The 17,005-nt window shown below is 48.2% G+C and overlaps 1 protein-coding gene across 3 annotated transcripts in view; it reads right to left on the reverse strand.

Moving 5' to 3' along the window:
• The window catches only part of Wdr25 (WD repeat domain 25), a 136,248-nt gene that overhangs the window by 36,633 nt on the left and 82,610 nt on the right, over positions 1-17,005 (reverse strand). For 2 of the 3 annotated variants that reach the window (XM_076921189.1, XM_076921188.1), the window contains exons 4-5: positions 12,109-12,201; positions 11,100-11,247 (exon numbers count right to left, since the gene is read on the reverse strand). In XM_076921189.1, the coding sequence (XP_076777304.1) occupies positions 11,100-11,247; positions 12,109-12,201 (241 nt within the window). The remainder of the gene's footprint in view (positions 1-11,099; positions 11,248-12,108; positions 12,202-17,005) is intronic. The other variant, XM_076921190.1, reaches the window with a different exon arrangement.

The following is a 17,005-nucleotide window of genomic DNA, read 5'->3' on the forward strand; positions in this document are numbered from 1 at the left end:
CAGGGCGAATCCAGGCAGCTCATCCTAGAACTCTGCCTTCCCACATTCTGTGAGAGTTGTTTGTATTAACTCATTTAAACCATATACCAACTAACCCCAACATGGCTGAGAACAGGCTCGGGGAGGGTCAGAGACTTTCTCAGGCTGCATAGGTAACACAGGAGATTGTTTGCCCAGGAGTCTAAAATCTAAAAGCAGAGTTGGTTGGCATTTATTTCAGGATCAGTCTTCCAATCCTTATAAAATTGAAGACAGATTTGTTACAGAGTGCAGCAGGTGTGGGTGACATGACATGCTGGGCCACAAATGGCAGTGACCAGCCCAGCAGCCCAGCCACAGAATGGACATCAGGTGTGGCTCACTGGGGTCTCACTAGCTCTACAGGATTTGAGACAGCCCTGGCCATTTTTCATATCATCATAGACAGTTGTCAAGTCCCTGTGCACACTGTGGTAACTATCTGGCACATACAGACACATATGGTGTGGAAAACAGCTGTCACTATGGTTTCCTAGAGGCAAGCAATAGAAACTTCAGAAGGGTCCATCATTCAAGGACAGTTAAAGCCAGCACTCCCACCCCCACTGCCAAGTATGACTTGTGCATCCTACAGCACTGATGGGACTCTTACCTGTCACACTTTATTCGCCCAAACCCTCACTAAGAAATCAGACTAGCTCTAAGAGGCACTCACAGGGACGCACCTGGGTTTGTCTCCTGACAGGTCACTAGGGGCCAGGTTTATGCACCAGGGACAGCACCTGCCACCTGCCAAAAACGTGGAAGAGGCTTCCCTCCAAGACAGTGTAAGGACTTCCTCAGCCAGAAGGGAAATCTCAGCTGCCTCCTAAACCAGGGGAGTGGCAGAGCAGAACACAGAGGCTGACAGCCCAGGAGCTGGGATGATGACTGTCAGGAAAATGCTGGCCATACAAGCATGAGGACCTGAGTTTGATCTCAAAACCCACATAAAAAAAAAAAAAAAAAAAAAAACTGGGCTTGGTGGTGCATGCGTGCAACCCCAATACCAATGAGGAGAGAAGTGGGGACAGCAGATCCCAATTGCCTGCCAGACAGCCTCACCTAATCCCAGTAGAGAGGCCCTGTCTCACTAGTTTGACCACCAGCTTCCATGTACCTGAACATAAGCATGCACCTGCAAGCACGTGGCGGGTGGCAAAGACAATGATGAAATGTCAGGACAGTGTGCTCGCAGCTAAGCCCTGGAAGGCTGTGCTTGTTCATTCTGGGCAGGAAGTGCTCCCTGATGACTTCCTCTGTCTGCTGACCCTGTACACTGAGTAAGAACTCGGCCAGCTTCAGCTTGTCCGCTAAGGAAATGAAACTCATCCATCATGGCTTATGAGAGTCACAGAGGGACAGATGCAATGACCAGAGCCACTGTTCTCGAGCCTACCCATCCCCATCCAAGACCTAAGCAGACATCACTGTCATGCAGTGGTTTGTAGATGAGTGACAAAATGCACTGGTGTGCCAGTAGAGCATCAGCATGGGTCTTAAAGGCTTCTTTTCTTTAATTGTGTATTTCTGTGTGTGTTTGTATGAGTGTATGCCATTTGTGTGCAGGAACCAGCAGAGGCCAGAAGGGGGAGTTGAGGTTCCTGTAGCTCTGTAGTTATAGGCCTGACGTGGGTGCCGGTCCTCTGAAGGCACAACATGTACTCCTAACCACTGGGCAAACTCTCCAGTCCCATTACCGGCATATTTGAAAACATCAGAAGTAGGATATCTCACAGAGTGAGGCAAAATAAAAGAGCCAATTTTAAATGCATCTTAATATGCCATGTATTTCTGCCATTTAATATGCCAAGGAACTTTTTAAAACTTTTTTTAAAATTAATATCAGTGAGTGTGTATGTCCACACAGAGATCAGTGGATAACCTGTGGGTGTTGGGTCGATCCTTCAGCTACATAGGTCCCTGTTCATCAGGCTTGGCAGCAGATGCCTTTGCTTGCTGAGCTGAACATATCAACTTCCTTGAAAACATAAAAGTACAACAGAACCAAATGTGCTTTCTCTTATCTAAATGCAGACATTGTCCTGTGATCCATCCTTGCAACCATCCAACTGTAGTTTCTGTTTACCCAAAAAACACAAAGAGGCTGACAGAGACTCTCTCGGAGATGCAGGATTCTGTCCACTGTCCAAGGACACAAAAGACTTAGAACCCATTTTCTCTAGCAAATAGGAGGCTCCCACAGCTAACCAGATGTTATTATTATAGTCCTGTGTTTCAACAACTCAGTCCAAAGTCAAACAAAGTTTTAATTTAAAGGGTTTTAAACCAGGTCAGAAAACTGCTGATCCACAGGTCCATCTGCAGACACTAGTTGCTTTGGTTTTGTTGGGTTCTTTTAGTGCTAGGAACTGAACTCAGAGGTGCTAATGAGCATGCTAACCACTGAGCTAAACTTCCCACCTGCAAAGTACAGTCTTCAATAGATGACATGTAAATCATTTTTGGCAACACCAAAAAAAAAAAAAGAAATAAACAAACCCACTTTCAGGTACCAGTACATAGCTCTATAGTAAGGCTGTGCTTACTATGCCCAAGGTGCTTGGCTCAAATGCCAGCACAGGAAGAAAGAAAGAAAGAAAGAAAGAAAGAAAGAAAGAAAGAAAGAAAGAAAGAAAGAAAGAAAGAAAGAAAGAGAAAGAGAGAAAGAAAAAGAGAGAAAGAAAGAAAGAAAGAAAGAAAGAAAGAAAGAAAGAAAGAGGGGGAGGGCTGTTTCAAAACATCCTCTCTAGAGTGAAAAATAATAATTATTAATTTTAAATTTTGGGGAGGGTCAGGGAGATATCTCAGTATGTAAAGTATAAAGTGTTTGCCATATAAGCACTAGGATTTGCGTGTGGATCTCTAACACCCACATTAAAAGTTCAGAATAGTAGCACATTCCTGGTACAGGGGCAAGGGCAAGATAGAAATGGGGGGTTCCCTTGGGGTTCAGTGGTCAGCCATGCTAGCTGAATCAGTGAGCCTCAGGCTGACACAAATGCTTGAGAGGAGGGCTCGACCTTTGACACTCACTGCCTCTTCTCATCCACGACATCAGCATGCAACCTCAGGGACACAGGTTTAGACAGGAGGTACAAAGACCAAACATGTGCTCACAGTAATCCTTAAAAACAATTTAAAAACAATTCTTTGGTATACATATAATTTTACTATTTACTAAAGATGAGAGCAAATTTGTGCTCTAATGAGCTGGAGTACTTGTTGATTTCTGCATGAAGAATTAAATCTTGCAGGACTCAGGAAGCAGAGGCAGGCCAGCCTGGGCCACACAGTAAGTTCCAGACCAGCCAAGGCAACAAAGTGAGACCCTAACTCAAAAAATAAACAACAAAAAAAAAACAAGAATTATATTTGATACAACAGGATATACTCTACTTTCAACGTTTTTTCAAAATTAAAGGATATTTAGATATACCAAGAATGGCACTTTGCATGAATCCGTTTTTTAAAAATGGCAGAAGCTTATATAGAGCTATTTCAGAAACTGATTGAAACTCTGTCCTAGGCCAAACTTTACTTACTATTGTTTTTTGATGAATCTGATTTTAAGAGTAACTTTAAAGTCAAACACAATACAACCCAAGGATTCCTAACTTGGTATCTACATGCTGAGGGATATAAATACTAAAAGTCCTTAGCTCCCAGAATGGAGCTGTTAACTTTTTTGCAAGAGCACAAAACTTTTTACATATAGGGTTAGAAGCATACTTCATCACACACAGCCTTGTGCCTGAGCTGGGACGCCTGGATGGGTCTCGTTGGCATTGCCGCCGCCTAATGGCGGCAGGCTTGGTGCACAACGCCCAGACAGAGGCTGCGAGGAAGCCGTGAAATACAACAGGGATGAGCGCTGCAAGAAACATCTTGGATCTGTTTTGAATTGAAGTTTGAATTAATTTTTGGTCACTGAACACTCAGAAACCCTTAACAGCTGCTGAGTGTTTCACAACCCCACACGTAGTTACACGACCCTGTTGAGCTGTGATCACAGATTTCGAAGCTGGGCTGTAGAGAACGGAAGACAGTCTTTTTAAACTGCAGCTCTCTTTTTGTTATGTGTTCTGTTGTTGCTCAGGGACCCCAGCAGACAGCGGGTGCCTTGTTAGGTCACCACACCCTCAAACAAGCACTGTACTGGGAGCTAACCTAACTGGAGATGTGCTCTTTCTCCAGTTTACTCTTATTTTTTCACACCCGAGCTTTTCTCCCCGCCTCTTTTTGTGAGTGTCTATTTGCATATGCAGAGTATGGAGGCCAAAGGCGAATGCTCGGTGTCTTCCTCGACTTACCTTTGAGAACCTGGAGCTCATCACTCTGGCTAGACTGGCTAGCCAGCAAGTTCAGGCACCTGCCTGTCTCTGCCTCCTCTGGGCTAGGATGAAGGCAGGAGCTAGCTGCCTCACCTGGGTTTTACATGAGTGTGGAGGATCCCAAGTCAGGCCCTTGTGCTTGACATGCAGGCACTCTACCCACTGAGCCATCCCTCCAGAACCTTTTCCACACCCTTAGTCTACAGTCGGGAATCAGGCACCCAGCTGACATACGGGTAGCAAATGACCCACTGAATAGAATGGGAAGAGTCTCTTCCCCTCTACACCCCCAGATCTGGAACTTACTGCCCATCCTCAGACCCAGAGCAAAGGAAAGCTCTCCCTGTGGGGAGCAGATGCTTTCCTGGGTCCTCAGAGCACAGTGTGGGACCAGCCATGGTCTTCATTTTGAAATGGCAACAAGATGCTTGTTGAAAGGTGCCTGACACAACCTTGCGGACGACAGAGAAGGGAGGGAGGAGGCTGAGCTGCTGGAAGGGGATTATTGAGGTTCTCCTGCTAAAAAGAAAAACATTTCCCTCAACTCCCAAAGATGCTGAAAATCTGTCTTTGAAAGGCTAAAATTTTCCACTTAGAAAGAGGCTGTCTAGTGCATTTCCTACTTCTAAGAGCTGACTTCGCTATCTTTCTTTGTTAAAGGGGCCCAAAGCTAAAAGATTCCTAATAAGCTAACAGGTACCTAACGGGAAACACTAGGGAAAAACATCCGCTAAAGGCTACGGCTCAGAAATCAGCATCATGGCACCATCACCTGGCTGGATGCTGGAGACAGGGTGATAGATAAGCTGAGAGCCAGAGAGATCCATGTCCTGGACCAGCTCTGTCACCTGTGAGGGACCCTTCATTGGCCCTTCCCTGCAGTCTCGTGCAGTCAGGACTGAACAGTGTCATGTAAAGCACTCTGGAGGAAGCAGCCAAAGAGCGCCATTATTGTTTGAAAAATTAAACCCGAACTTATTGAATTCATCTGTGGTTAAATTAAAAGCTAAAGCCAAGGGATGCTGGGTTCTAACAGTGGGAATCTTCAGAGACTAATGGCTGCTGAGCGTCCACGTGAGGCCTGGAGAATGACGCAGGCCTGGGCTGGCTTCTGCCTTTGCTGAGGAGACTGAGGAGACTTGCAGAAAGGCTGGGAGATAAGTCAGCAAGGAAAAGCCTGACCAAGACCAGTAGCCACTCTTGAGGTGAAGGTCCTTCTCCTGGAATCCGTGGCACTCTCTCCCATCTCCCAAATGGTGGCCTGTCTATCAGTTCTCCCCCTGGTGGGGGATGCTTCTTCAGCACTGGGATAGCTGTAACAGACCTTTCACCTTGGGACTATCTTGCTTGTCTGCTTGTTATAGGAAATTCTGTTTATTCACTGCAGGCTTATAGGAAATTGAGCTTTAAAATATGTAATCCATTGGCACTTGGCTGTATTGATCTGGTTATAATGAGCTCAACCAGTATAAAAACTGTTTGGATCTTCTTGGAGTTAAGAAAAATTACTTCTCTTCCTTTTTGGATCAATAATGATACAAATAGAAAATATGTTTCTGGGCTTGGGGTGGGGGGTCAGCGCAGAGTACTTGTTTATGAGTCTGAGGCTCCAAGTTCAATCCACAGCCCTAGAATAAACCACCCTTAAAGCAAAGCCATGGTTCAGGGATTCCACAGAAACCCAGAGTGCTCGCTCTCCAGACACTACCACTTCTATAGCTGCTCCATCTGGTACCATGAGGGGCTGGGTGACCCTGGGCAGGCAACTCCTTTCTTAGGTAGAGGGAGAAGCCAAGCTTCCCTGAGGCAGCCACTCATGTAGCTGGGGTAACATCATCTGGCAGCCTAACGCTGCATCAGGGAATGTTATGGTCAGGCAGACTTCAGGACCCCGAAGGCCCTCCATTTTCATTCAGCATGTCTGCCTCCCAGACCATTCCTGGATCATCAATGGCATTTCAGATGAAATGAAATCCAAGTACTGGTCCCTATGACAGATGTCCATGCCCCCTGCAGGGAGCTCACCTTGGCTAAGTTACTCTGAAGTCACAAGTGGGAAGGGGAGCCATCATGTACAATAAGCCTGTCCCGCAGGTCTGTCTGGATGCTGTGCTTGTCACATGGCAATCCTGAGTAATGGCAGGGAATATTGTGCTTCTCAAAGCTGAGGAAAGGGAGTCTGGTGAGGGAGAGGACATCTGGCCCTAGGGCCAGCCACACAGACACTGACTGGCTTGTCTGACTCCAAAGCCCCTGTGTCTGCATACCACCTCCAGACCCGACAGCAACTCGCGACCTTTCCTCCCCCGTCGCCCTTTGTTCCTAGCCACAGACTCACGAACATGTAGGGAAAATGTTGACAGGGAAAAGCTTGTGTTGTTGGCCCGTGGTAATTGAGCCTATGTTCCCAGGCAGCAGGCATATGACTCATTTCGCTAAAATCAATATCGTTACACCATCCTCTGGGAAGTATTCAGCCAGCTGTAAATTTAACCATCCTGACTCAAAGTTAACGAGAAAAGAAGCTTGCTAACTTTCAAATCAACCTCTGTGTATCAGGAGCAGGGGCCATGTTGGCAAGTGGGCAGAGGCCAGGCAGGACGCGGGCTGAGGGCCAGGTAGGCCTTGTCTGCCTGCCCACTGGCACAGCTCTGGGCCCAGCAGCAGTGCAGCTCAGAGCCTGACAACCTTACTGCAAAGCCATGCTCAAAACTGCCCTTCAGAGGCAGCTGTGAGAGTAGGCACAGCAAAAGCAGGAGCAAGCCCTGGACCAGACAGACAGTAGGGCCACATAGATGGTGGCTGCAGGAGCTGGCAGCTACCACCATGCTTTTCCTTCCAAGCCCAGCCACTTCCAATTATCTATCTGGACAAAACTGAATTTCTTACTGTTAGGAGGTGGGGAGTTAGCTTGCAAACCAGCTGTGTCTGGCTGTAAGCAGCTTTGTTGAAACACATAAGCCACCATGCTAACTACAAACACGGCCTGACCGAGCCCAGATCTGGGGCCAGTCAACAGAGGGGGCCTAACCTAAGAAGGCCAGTTGTTCACTGATGGCTGCTGCCCACACAGAGGAGAAACATGGCTACTGTAAGCCTATTTCAATCGACAAAATCATGCCAGGGCCTGCGTGTCACCTTCTTCATAAGGAGGGCTGACATGGGTGTCCTAGCTATGGATGAGACCCGTTTATGAAGATGAAGAAGGCTTCCATAGACAGCAGCCAGTGAAAGGATGCTTAGTTTCCAGGAGAAGGGGTCACAGGTGACAGACGCATACAGGAGGGGGTTAAAGGAAAGGGGTTAGAGGAAGAGTCTTGTGACAAGGCTCACAAAGGTGGAGGTGGGCAGCTACTCACTGGGCAAAGGTGTACCTGAAGGACAGCGGCCAGGGACCATCATCAATTCAAATGCTGTTAGACATGCCAGCAGTATCATGGGCCTACAGTGGGAACCAGACAAAAATGCCGGTCTGAAAGCAAGCCTGTCCACTAGGGCCTGCAACAGGCAGCGCGCAGTGTCCTTTCTGGTTTGCAGAGGCACTGGCAGTCCTCCTCAAGTGTGCTGGGGAAACCTGAGTGTGCTACGGAGCTTGAGGACCTACAGAGACCCTGGCTGCGGCCCTGCACTTGCTTCAAGCACCAGTGGGAGCTGGTGCACTTCAGAGGCTGAGCTTGACAGAGCCTTCTTGCATGGCCTCTCCTCCAAAGCCTCTTCGCCACGACCTTCATTTGGACACTTTTCACTCTTCCTATGCCAAGAGCTCTGAGGCTGTCAGGGATAACCCTGTTCCTGCTGGAGCATAGCTGTCCATAGCTTAAGAAGCATCCTTCAGTTGGCCACTTAATCAGAGGGGTCAGTCAAGAACCTGCAAGCACTTCATCCTCCCAGGGCCTGTTTTCCATAGATATTGAGCCACCTCCTGAAGACATCCAAGCACCCTGTCAGAAATTAGGCCAAGGTAGTTTGTCCAGGGCAGGCAGGAGGTGGGGAGGTAGTTTGTCCAGGGCAGGCAGGGGGTGGGGAGGTAGTTTGTCCAGGGCAGGCAGGGGGTGGGGAGGTAGCCCATGTGTTGAGAGGGTACCTTTGCCAGCCCCATAAGCCCAAGCTATATACAGCTGTCATCAATGGTCTGGTGACCTCAAAAAAGTCACCAAACACTCAAAGCCTCAGTTGCTACATCAAAAAAAAAAAAAAAAAATGGAAATAGAGATAACATCCTCCTAGGCCAGTGGTGGGAACTAAGTATGTCACCCAAGCAAAGGGTCTAACCCATTTATCTGTGTCAGCTCAATATGGGCCTAGTGGCAAATGGGATACCAGCGAAGACTTGGACAGCAGGTCACTCTCTTTCTTTGTGGCATCAGCCATAAAGCCATAGTCAAGATGGAGCTGAAAACACTTCTCAGGAAAGAAGTGGCCCTTTGGAAGTATGCAGTTCCATCTGGCCAATCCTTTCCACTCACCATGACCCAACAGAAGGCACAGGGACATGGACACAAAAGGAGGCGACCAGGACAACGAGCATTCCAGAGAGAAGGGTGGATGGCCCTAGCCAAGACTTCCTAGGGCTCTTCAGAGGGCTAGACTGTAGGGTCTACACACCTACCTCAGACCCCGGATAGAGAAAGCACATGTAAACCCACTGCCAAGAGGAGCTGCCACCCACCACTAAGAAGTGTAACGCTGAGGGGCTGACGTCTGCAAGAGGAGAGCCTTCAGAGCTGAGCAAGCTCCAGAGGGACTCTAAGGAGATGACTAGCTGATCGGTATGCAGGACAGGTCATGCACAAAGCCAGTGACACTCAGGGCCTGGGTGGTGTCTGCCAGTGTTCCCTGAGGCCGCCTGTGCCTAATGTAGCAGAGACGTTCGTTAGGGAGATTGCAGACGGAAACAGGAGCGCCAAAAATAATTAATCTGTGAGCAGATTTGATTAAGTGTTGATTCATGGCTGTTCCGTAAGCCAACAGCCCGTCAGAACTATAAATTAACGAGATAAAATGGTGCTGGCCCTCCATATTTCAGGCCGGGTATTGACATTTTAGAATCCACAGATTTTTAACTGTATTGATTGAGGACACCAGGATAAATGGCCTTGGCGCCAAATTCCCATTAATGACAATGGGCACCGAGTGACTAATTCCCAAAGCACTGCAGAGAGAACGCCCTGCGCTGCCTTCTCCTGGCAGGGCTCTCTAATTAGATTGAAATGAAAAAGCCAAATGACCATGGGCGGAAGAGGCAGAGGAAGGAAATGGAAGATCAGACTTGGGGAAGAGAAAGAACAAGACTAGTCAGAGCCGGACAAAGGCTACGGGCTACACATATGCTAAGAGTGGTCCTAGCAAGACACAGGGCCAGGGACGGGTATGCAGACATATGGGTGCCCACCCTGGCAGTCCCTGGGAGTTTCATTACTCAGGATAATAATGGGGCATCCAGAAAGGCCAGTCTCAGCTGTCCAATTATACAGATGTGAGCCAGCTCTGTTCAAGCAGTGGACAAAGAGACCACCAAGATGGCCACACCCTCGAGGACACACACTTGCCAGGATATAGACAGAAACTGTCGGCTATCTTCACAAGAGAGGCCTCATCTAGGGGTCAGAGGCCTTCCTTGAGGCTGGGCTAGCTCCAAACAACCTATCAACTGTGTCCTTTCTGGGGACAAAAGATATCAGCATACCCCAGCACAGGTTCTACACACAGTAGGTATACAATAAGTAACAAAGTAATGTAATGAAAAGAAATTTCCCACACCCCCCCTACAGACACCGTTCCAGGCAGAGGAGGATGAAGTGCCTTGGACCACTGCCAACTGGTGGCAGCTCTCAGAAGTAGGGCCACGCCTCTCTTGAGCTGCTCTACAAGAGCCCCTAGGAGCCCTGTCAGCATGGTGCCTTCCATGTTCCACCACACCTGTCACATGATACCAGCTGCAGTTCCAGGTCCTTCTAGCTGTAACACAAACAGGACCATGATCCACTGCTGCCCCAGACTTGTCATCTACCTGCCGACTGCCATGGCTCTCTAACTTGGCAGGCATTGGACCCTCTTCTTACCTAGAAAATGGCACCCACTACTGCTTACAGCAGTGATGACAATTCCAAAGGCCATGTGAAAAACCCAGGAAGCTCGCTCTGATCTCGGCAGTGTAGGTTAGACCCCATGTTCAGTGGTCCCCCTTGCTGTCAGTGAATGGGCCAACCCAGGACTGCTGCATAGAATCTGCCTGGGAAAGCTCCTTTAGCTGTCTTCTCTTCCCTTCCCTACTTGATGGAGGGTTCCTGAGGATCTGCCCACCCCCCACCCTTGCCCAAGTACATGTCATTGTTACACTGGAAACCGAGCCCCTTTGAAGACTCAGCTCCCTATGAGACTCAGTTCCACCGCACGGGTTGACAGGGATTCTAAACTGATGCCAGGGAAAGGACACCGTGATATTTCGGTCCCAATTACACTGCAGAAGTTGATTAAAAAGCTGCCTCTTTATCCGGCCCTACAGCTTGGTGCTGAGACAACCTTGGCTCTGTCCTTTGCTGACTGGCAGAGGACTGATTCCAGAGCTTTGTAGACAGCTGTGGTGCCACTGGCAAATGATCTGCATGCCCGTCTGGGAAATGAGCCTGTCCTGAGGCCCCTGCCACATCACCACCATGGGTAGTTTGCGGTCAGGACCCTCTGGAGAGGCTTCCCCAGTGAGGGGGCTGCCAGCTGACCTGGGACAGTCAAGACATCAGAACACACCTGTTTCGAGGTCTGTTAGGTGCAGGGCAAAGTCGAAGCCGCCACTAAGGATGCGCCGGCCACAGGGAGACCACCGTGCAGCCCTTACCGCCTCAGTGTGCACAGAGTAAGTCTGCAGGCAGTGCCCCGAGTCCACAGCATTCCACACCTGCAAGGGAAACAAAGACAGGCAGCACCAGACATTGTGATGAAGGCCTTCGGGAAAGGGTCCCCCAGGGAGTAGGGCTCCTACTATTTCACATCAAAATAGCAGCTAGAGTCTTTTCCTCACTGCAATGCACAGGTCTCCTTTCTCCAGGGCTAAGGAAACAGCTTTTCCTGTCTCCACTCAGCCTTCAAACCTGCTCCTACCTGCTGACCACAGACATGTCGCAGTCCTGCCCCAGCCTCCTACAGCCTGCTACCTGTCCTAGAGTGGAGAGAGCACACAGCCAAGCCATAGTCAAGGGAGCTTTTTATGACTGAGACCCAGAGAGGGGCCAGCCCCAGAGCTCAAGGAGCCATGTCTCCTCAGGAGAGGGGTACCTCAGGGTACCTCTCCTCCCCTTCATCCTGGCTACACAGGGCAATGAGGCTCCTGGGAGGATGCCAGAACAGACTTGACTCCTGCAAGTGGCTTACAAGCCCAGGCACAGAGCTACAGTGCCACAGCTGGTGGACCTGGTTCATGCAGGTGCTTAGCTCTGGTCCTGCACAATGCTGCAGGGTGGAGCGGACACACTGTAAGCATCTCTCCTTCACATTGCATCTTGCTGGTCATGTGAATGACCCAGTGGCTCCATATCACTGGGCCTCAGTCTCCCCTTCCATGAATTGGAAACAGAAGCACCACCCCAGATAGGAGTAAGGCTAAAGACAGGGTCAGTTCCTTAGCACATGCAGCAGAGGGCTGGGGTCAGCAGGGACTGGGGTTCTGAAACAACAAGATTCCCTGGCACTAGCTAACTGCACTCGCGCTTTCCTTAGTAAGAGAAGAACCCAAACAAGCACACCCTCGCACTTCACAGACCTGCTCCTGGTGCAGCTCCCACTGAAGGTGAGCTAACTCTGCCTGCCAGGGCCTGAAGGCTCTCAGAATGCAGCCAGAGTTCTGAGAGGTTTCCTGTGAATATGTAAATGTCTAATTAAGCAAACAAAAGGTCATGAGAAGCCTTCACGGAATGTGGGGAGCCCCCCTCTTCCCTTCTTCCATAGCAGGGGTCAGGAGCTAGGTCTCAAACTAAAAAGAATTAAAACCAAGCCACAGATGTGGCTCTGTTTAAAAACACAGAAGAAACAAAGGAGGAGCAGCCAGAAGATTGGCCAGTGGAGGGAAGGCCCCTGGCAGAGCAGCAGGCAGACGGTGGCTGCTGCTTCAGAACTATGTACAAGAATGGTGTTAATAGAAAAATTAACTGAGCAAGTGAAAGTCTGCAGGGTTCACATGGTTAGACAGTAAGAGGCCAACACTGGGTACACAGGACAAGCCGCATTTACAAGGTATGATGTCGTTTTCTAAGAAGCATGAACTACAGCATCATGCTAATTAGACTGACTAGTATAAAAACAAAAACAAAGATTATACATGTTAGCATGGATGCAGAGAAATCAGAACTTCCTACACTGCTGGCAGGAAGATGAGCCAGGGCAGCCATGATGAACTGCAGCTTGGGGGATTCCCAGGAACCTGTATACAACCTAGCAATTCTGCTTCTGAGAATGAATCCCAACTTCTGGTATTGGGGACTCAGGGAAGCTTTGCCTTTCTTCATATGGAGAGAGGGTGGAAGGAGCCCACTTATCCACAGACAGGTAAGAGAATAAACAAGCTGCAGCCCTTGTACACAGGGCTGTACCTCTTAGACAGGGCGTCCTGAAAGCCACCGAAGCAGAGGAGGCCAGATGACTATTCTCAGTGGGGCAGGCCAGAGAGGATGAACTCTGGAGGGCTTCCCTCCTTGGTGCTCCCTGGGTAGTCAGAACCACAAGGCAGAAACAGAAAGCCCAACAGTATGAGCTATCCCTGGCTACAGTGATAACATTTGTTATATTTTACCTTATTTGGTTGGTCTTGAGTTTGGGGGGTTTTGGCAGGGGCGGGGGGAATAGTTTTTGTATGTTTTGGTTTTGGTTTTTCAAGACAGGGTTTCTCTGTGTAGCCCTGGCTGTCCTAGAACTAGCTCTGTAGACCAGGCTAGCTCTGAAATCACAGAGATCCTCCTGCCTCTGTCTCCTGGTGCTAGAATTAAAGGCGTGCCCAACACCGCCCTGCTACCATGTTGTTCTTGGTTTTCTGTTTTGTTGTTTTTAAGCACACATAAGAACCATTATACTGTTTATTCATGCTTTTGTAGTAAGGCCCTAAAAAAACAAAACAAAACAAAAAAAATGACCTCGAGGATGGCCAGGAGCTGTGGACGCTGCACAGGATTTCCTCTGAGAGCGAGAGTGGCTAATGGGAGCAGCAGAAGGGGAGGAAAGAGGTGACTCTGAAGTAACGGTATCCAAACGGTTTCCCCTGTAAAGCTCTTATACTTATTCACCCAACAAACATCCAGGTGCTTGCTAGATAGCCAGGCACTGCTCTTGGAAAACAGTCAGAATCAAAACTCTTGCCTTCTGAAAGTTGAGAGTCAGAAAGACAGGTCCTACACAAACTAGCAGAACAGACTGTCCCAGGTACTAAGGCTGATGTTTCAAGGTCACCAAGGAAGGAAGCTATGGGGTCAAGAGAAAAGATCCACAGGGTAGCCTGAATATGGGAGAGCATAAAAGCCAGGCTGGCCAGGGAGGTGAGCAGGATGCGGCAAGAGAGGATGCAGCCAGAGAGCGCTCTATGGGCAGTAGCGTGTCCAGGAACTCCTAGCTCCAGTCTACAGGACCCCTTTAACTGACCCACGGGAAGAAGATACGGGGAGAGGGAGTGGGGACTTCTGTGGGAATTTAAGACAGAGACCAGCAACAGGAAGGAAGAGGTCTATATGGGAGTCAGAAACAACAGGAACCCCTTGGAGTAAAACCAGTAAAGAGAACAGAGAGACCAGGACCGCCTCAGGTCTCAGGCCTGAGCATCAAGAGGAATGGCCAGCTCTAGAAGGGAGCTGGGAGGAAAGGTCAGCATTGACTGAAGGAAGCAGGGCATGAGAAGGGAGGACCGGGGCCGGGGAGCTGCCCTTATACTTTAGGGTATAACATAGACCTATTTCTTTTCTTTCTTTTTTTAAGGTATGTATGTATGTATGTATTTATATCTCATTATGGATGGTTGTGAGCCACCATGTGGTTGCTGGAATTTGAACTCATGGCCTCCAGAAGAGCAGCTGGTGCTCTTAACCACTGAGCCATCTCACCAGCCCCACAGACTTATTTCTAAACCTTTCATTACGTCAAGTAAGATGCTGAGCTAGTGGGCAAAGAAAAGAAAAAGAACAGAGTGGAAGAGAAAGGAGGCAGGGAGGAATGAGGTGTGGACAGCGAGAGCAGGAAGCACAGGATGGGTAAAAGGAACAAGGCAGAAGAAAGCTTAGACTCAGTGATGCCTGGGCCAAAAGGCCAGCACAGTGTGCTAGGCTTCTTGGGCAGGGGTGTTGTGCATGGACCTGGGTCTAAGGAGACACACAGCTGGCACACAGTATGACAGCCCCTGGGAGGTGCAGCTGTACACCTGTCTGATGACACAGAGGAGCAGAGTCGATGAGGACAAGTCAGTCCCAGCTTGCTATCAAGGGTGAAGGCGAGAAGAATCTTTGCCAATTGTTCTTCCTAATTGAATTGAATGTTCACTGTCAGGCTTTAAAGATTAATTCCCAAACACTGCCACCGCCCCGAGTGTCTGCCTTTTTTCAACCAAGTAATTAGAGATCCCAAACTGTCTTCACCGGATTAAGGAGCTCAGTCTCCTGTTGGATGTTCTGAAATGACTCCATGTATTAACTACAATTATTAACACGGTCTGGGTGTCCAGCCAAAGCCACAGCTTTGACAAGAACATGATGAGAAGAACACAGTAGAGTTGGGTGTCTATGTCCCCAGTTCTGCCACTGCTAATACAGCTGTTTGGGGGTCTCTGAAGACTGCCCAGCCTGTTGCTTCGGCCTCAGGCGATACTCTTGATTACCTTTTGGTTTCGGTTTTGTTTGCATTTTATTTAACTTATCATCATTATTGAGAGGGGACACATGCATGCCACAGCAAATGTGTAGAGGTCAGATGACAACTCTGAGGAGACAATTCTCTCTGTCCACCAAGGGTTCCAGAGATCAAACTCAGTGGCTAGGTTTGTGCAGCAAGCACCGTTACCCATGGAGCCAGCCTACGGGCCCTGTTCCTTGTTTTGAGAGAAATAAAATCTCCTTACAAAGTACTCAAACTCTACAAAAGCATACACACACACACACACACACACACACACACACACACAAAGGAAAGAAAGCCATGTAGGGCTTACTATGGGATGGTGGATGGCTGTTTCTCTGGTTACATGGGAAATAAGTAGTCCACCAAAATATATTTTTCAAAGACAGAAAAAGAAAATCAAATAAGAGTCGCCCTTATCTCCACACCTGGGGACAACTTACTGTCACATTTCTGGGGGCGGTTGTGTTGGCTTTAAGATCTAGCCTCAGTAACTTTCCTTCTGCCTCACCAGCTCCTGCTGCTAAAAAAAAAAAAAAAAAAAAAAAAAAAAAAAAAAAAAAAAAAAAAGAAAGAAAGAAAGAAAGAAAAAGAAAAAAGAAAAAAGAAAAAAAAACTTTCTCTGGACCACTCCCAAACTCACAGCTCCCTAGGAGCCCACACAACTAGTGTCTTCCTTTGCCAAGAGGACAGGAGCAGCCCATTTGTGCACAGGAGCCAGAGAAACCTGTCCTGGGCTGTTTCAAGGCTCAGACCTGCTTTAATCACACCGACTGAGTTGGAGATAAACTAAGCTGGCTGTGTAGCCCACAGGCAAGGCACAGCAGGGCATCCAGGTACTGGACACTGTTAAGCATTAACAATATAGGCACAGGAATTGCAGACAGCTTTCCCTTGCTCCAAGACAGGGTAAAACCCAGAGTCTTGTACATGCTAGACAAACACCCTACTATACACACACACATACACGCACACAGACACAAACCTTTCTTTAGGTCTTTTACACACCCTATCATTGAGATACACACATATACCCCACCCCACGCAAATACATATACCACACACACATGCACACACACACACTCCAGCCTTATATGCACACTACCATTGAGGCAAACACATCACACACACACACATACACACACACACACAGACACATTCCATTCAGTCTTTTACACAGCTGAGTATGTTGCCAGAGCCCCGTCTCCATAGAAGGCCCTTATCAGTTGAGAGATGCTGTCTTCTGTTTTCTCAAAACTGTCTTTGAAAACCCTGTTTTGTGTGCATGTGTGTATGTTTGTCCAGTGATCAGCATGTGTGAACACAGGAGCATGTACGTCATGAGAGGTCACAGAGTGATTCTGGGCAGTTGGTTCTCCCCTTCAGACATGAATTCTGGGGCTCAAGACTAAGCTTCAAGCTTCCTTGGCAAGCATTGTCGCCCATGCCGGGTCACTGTACTGGCCCTGAAAGCTGACTTTTTTTTTTTTTTTAAACATATATAAGCGGGAATGAATGTTAGACATTCAAAAATCCATCTGCTGAAATGGTCTTATGGCTTTCTCTTCATAGTTAATCACTAATATTACAGTTCCATCATCAGGAACTGCACTGCATTGACTGATCCTCATAGCCCAAACTAAGCTCGAGTTCCTGGGACCGATCCTGCCTAGTCATGAGATTTTAAGTGTATAGTTGGATGGATCTGCTAAAGTTCTGTGAAGTGGAAACTTGAGGGTTCTTTGGCAAGTCACCTAAATGGTGTTTTGCTGGGGCAAAGATGTGAAAGTAGA

The sequence above is a fragment of the Arvicanthis niloticus genome, chromosome 23, assembly GCF_011762505.2.
Source record: "Arvicanthis niloticus isolate mArvNil1 chromosome 23, mArvNil1.pat.X, whole genome shotgun sequence".
Classification (NCBI taxonomy): domain Eukaryota; kingdom Metazoa; phylum Chordata; class Mammalia; order Rodentia; family Muridae; genus Arvicanthis; species Arvicanthis niloticus.